General features: G+C 42.3%; 1 protein-coding gene across 1 annotated transcript in view; it reads left to right on the top strand.

Moving 5' to 3' along the window:
* The window catches only part of CCDC150 (coiled-coil domain containing 150), a 119,919-nt gene that overhangs the window by 104,386 nt on the left and 11,325 nt on the right, over nt 1–4,208 (top strand). The window contains exons 21-22 of the mRNA XM_004701508.2: nt 1,198–1,291; nt 3,162–3,331. Coding sequence (XP_004701565.2) covers nt 1,198–1,291; nt 3,162–3,331 — 264 coding nt within the window. The remainder of the gene's footprint in view (nt 1–1,197; nt 1,292–3,161; nt 3,332–4,208) is intronic.

Below are 4,208 nucleotides of genomic sequence, written 5' to 3' on the forward strand. Positions count from 1 at the left end.
TCAGGAAGGCATGTTACTGCAGTGAGCTAAAGAGCGTGTGCAGTCAGGAAGGGAAGCCCTCTCTATTGCTGCTTTTGGGAAAGACTTATAAGAATTATTTAAAGAAGTAGCAAATTAGGGGAGATGTTGAATTACTCATAAACATGGTTTTCAAAATTTTTCTAGTGATCAAGGATTTACCGTTGCTGTTTACCTTACCATTTAAACATAATTTGGCCCGAGGGATACAGATGGGTAACTATCGAGATAGTTGAGACTAAATGCCTGCTTTCGTGTGAATTGGCCGTTTATTATTATCCTGGTTCAAGATTAAGAATTATTTTCCGTGAATCATTCTGAGAGCTATGCCTCGCCAAATTTTATAAGTTGGCTCCTTTGAACAAGTTTCAAAGACTGCGTGAAATGTTTCCCTTGTAAGTTATAGGGTAGGTGGTCTGAGTTTAATGTGGCCTTTAAAAATATGTGTGTACTAGTGGTGTTTATTGCCTTGATACTGTGGGAAAACAAGTGATATTGGTTTTCTTCATCTTTATTTTGTACATTATGGATATGTAAATTACCTTTGAATTTAAAAAAAGAAAGCCATCAAGGAGAATGGTTTTAAAAATATATTGATAGCCATCAAAATAAAATTCTAGGTAATCGTTATGTTTACTTTAGAAAGGAGCCCTGCGTAAGTGCTGGATTACTAACCACATGGTCAGTGGTTCAAATCCCACAGCAGCTCAGCAGCTGCAAGTTGAAGCGATCTGATTCTGTAAAAACGTATAGCCTCAGAATCAATTTAATGGTAGGGGATTATTGGGTGTTTGGGGTTGGGGATTGTATTTAGAAGCAAAACTCTCTACTGCAACCAACCCAATCCATGTGGAGGTGATATTTTTCTCTTGATTAATTAGCGCTATATTCTTATTAATATAAAGTATTAGCCCATAAGCTAGCAGCATGTATTGAGAGTCTAATATATTAAATCAAATGGAATCATACATGAGTCAAGGCATTTCATCCTTAAAAGTCCTAGTATTCAAACCTTAAGCAGAGGTTTCTAATTGTCGTCTACCAGTGCTTAGACATTCTGAGCCGCTCTGCACTACTGCTCCTGACTCTATTAGCTTCCCAAGAGTGTCCTGTGAGCCTCAGGCATCCCACGCCTAGAGGAGGCTTCTCTGTAACCACTCTTGTGCTTCCTGTTTGTAGGGCTCTAAATTACCAGAGGGTGCAGAAGCTGGAAGCAGAAGTGGACCAGTGGCAGGCCAGGATGCTGGTGGTGGATGCCCAGCACAACAATGAGGTAGTGTAGCGGCCAGTTTTCTAAACATGACTGGGGCTTTGTTGGGATATTGGTTTTCAGTGTTGTTTTAGAAAGTGTGACACTGTTGGGGAAATCTCCCCTTCGTTCAAATGGGAGTTTCGGTGCTGCACTTATGGATGTGGAATGGGCAAGCCAGGAACACAATTACGCCTTCATCTCTTTGTCTGGTATGTTCTACATTCTTTTTGTAGATTGGTGCATAAATGATTACAGAAGGTAACGATCTTGTAAATAACTTTTAACCTCAGAAGTAGTAGTAGAAAAAAAATAGTAATAGAGTGATCATACAATTACTAAGGAAACACACACATGTCACATGCATATGGGTTTATGCACATGCATAAATACATATATGTATATATGTATAGATTTTTTTTACTGTAAATAAGCTACTTATGGAAGATAATACAAGAAACAATTTCTTTTCTCCTGGGGATGGGATCAGAAGGGCCAAGGATCAGAGAGGTTAGTTTTAACGCGTTTGAAATTTTTAGAATGAGGATAAATTAACTCTAAGTTTCTAAAGCTCTCTAATAACCCACCAAGTATATTCCACCCTTCAAAGAGTCTCCTAACCAATGTTTACAATAAATTCTCACATACCAGGGGGCTTCAAAAAAGTTCATGGAAAATGGAATTAAAAAATTCGGGCATTTTCCCACAAACTTTTTGAAGCCCCTTCATTTAATTCAAGAATCTGTAATTCTCACTTCTGGTTCCAATCACACATTATCTCAACATCACCGGATGGTACCGTGAAAGGAAGGAGCAACACAAAAACCCAGCTCCCTGCTATGGGGCAGCGTCGCTCCTCACGACGCTACAGCACGGGGCTGAACTGCCCTGTGCATTTCCCAGACAGGGACTCTGCATCGGATGAAAGCCCATCTTTCTCCCATAAGCATACAAGGGTAAGTCAAAGTGTGTCACTGTGAAATCATACAGACCTTCATTAAACAAAAATATCACAAGGTAAAAAGCTACTGTTTCTGGACATGTCCTCCATGGAGGTCTAGACACTTCTGAAGGCAATGTTGCCATCTCTCTGACCCTCCGCAAATGAATCTCCATGACTTAGATTGGGCATCCTTAAGGGACACGAATTAGATTCCTTCTAAATGTTCTTTGAGTTTGGGGAGCAAAAGAAGCATTAAGGATCAAGATCAGGGTAGTAGGGGGGTGGGGTACAATTCTCAACAAATTCTCATAGGCCAGCCCTTGCCAACCTTGAAGAATGAGCACACACACATTGTTAGGATGGAAACTTTTTTCTCGGTGCAACTTTCCTGACCTTTTATTCCCTCACCAGTGCCACTTTAAATTGTGAATGACGATGGCAACAATGTACAAATGTGCTTGACACATGGATAGGATGGATGGATGGATGGATGGATGGATGGATGGATGGATGGATGGATGGATGGATGGATGGATCATGATAAGAGTTGTACGATCCCCCAATAAAATGATTTAAAAAAACAAAAACTTCCTTACAATCGCCTCCCTTGATTGTCCTATATCTTTCAAGAAAATCTATCCAGATTGCCCTTGTGAATTCCCCCAAAGCAGTCCCCGTAACCTTCTGAGCTGACTTCTCGACCATGACTTTTACTGGCCTACCAGATCCCCTCAAAAGCCACCCCACCAAGGCCTAAGACAAGTGTGTTTCTGAGTGAGAGAGCTCGTCTGCAGCCACCTGCTGATCACAGGGGCGTGCTGAGACGTGTTTTGCTTGAAGTAAGCCCGTGCACGTAAGACCCATAGGGCCTTCCTTGTGCTCCCCCTTGTATGGTGTTAGGGACTCTGGCTTCTGTTACAGGCGAATTAGACACCCTTTCCTCTCTTTCAGATGGAACCGCTACAGAAAGCCATAGATATAGCTAGAGAAGACAACAGGAAGCTGGCGATGAGCCTGGAGCAGGCGCTGCAGACGAACAGCCATCTGCAATCAAAGCTGGATGATGTCCAGGAGAAACTGGAAAGCAAGGAGCTTGAACAACAGAAGTTGGAAAGCTTTAAGTAAGGGCAGTGCAGTCCCAGTGTCATTGGGAAGAGCCGCTGGGAGAGCAAGCTGGCTCACTCACCTAAACCAGTGAAACCCTTCCTGTCCACTCTGACAGTTCTGCCAGCAGAGCCAGGTTTGGCCGAGCAGCAGCAGATGCCGGCTGGCTGGGCTATACTCACCTGACTCTCCACCCCAGCTCTTCCCTCACACAGTACCAAGCTCCCTATAAGAAGGTTGAACCAACATTTAAAGTTCATGGTTAGAAGAGGCACATACATGTATCTGCCAAGCTTTTTCTGTCAATAGTTGATGCATCCTTCGGAAACACGATTTGGGTAAGGAGCAGCAGCAGCTAGAGGAAAATTCTCACTGCCCGGAGTGGATGGCTCCATCCAAACAGGGGTTAAACCACTGATTTTTTTTTCCCCCACCAGCAATTACTTAAGTCAGATTCACTAGGCTCAGTTCAAGCAGCTAAAGTTTTGCTTTTAACTGTGTTTAGGCAAAAAACAAAAACAAAACAAAACGATGTATTGAGATGTGGAGTACATAATGTGAGTGTGTGGAAATGTATGCCAAAGAAAATACAGTGGGCACATGCCCTCATTTTCTTCCATCAGTGAACGTGCTCACACGGAAGGAAGGTGCACGATAAGCAGAGAAAGTGTTTTGTACAGTATGTGCTGTGTGCACAGTTCATAGTCGTAAAATGCTATGCTCAATATTAGTTAACAAGAATTCGTTATTACAAGCCAGTATTAGTTATGGAGTGGTTGCCTGTCACTAGTCGTTTAAAAATCTTTGAATCCCAGCTTAGGTTGCTACAGTTTCGATGATTATTGGTTTGTTTCAAACTTGAATCTTTAGGAGGCTTCAAGTGGGGCGGGGGGG

This window comes from Echinops telfairi, unplaced genomic scaffold, assembly GCF_000313985.2.
Source record: "Echinops telfairi isolate 266 unplaced genomic scaffold, ASM31398v2 ScPeMD7_3;HRSCAF=10, whole genome shotgun sequence".
Lineage (NCBI taxonomy): Eukaryota > Metazoa > Chordata > Mammalia > Afrosoricida > Tenrecidae > Echinops > Echinops telfairi.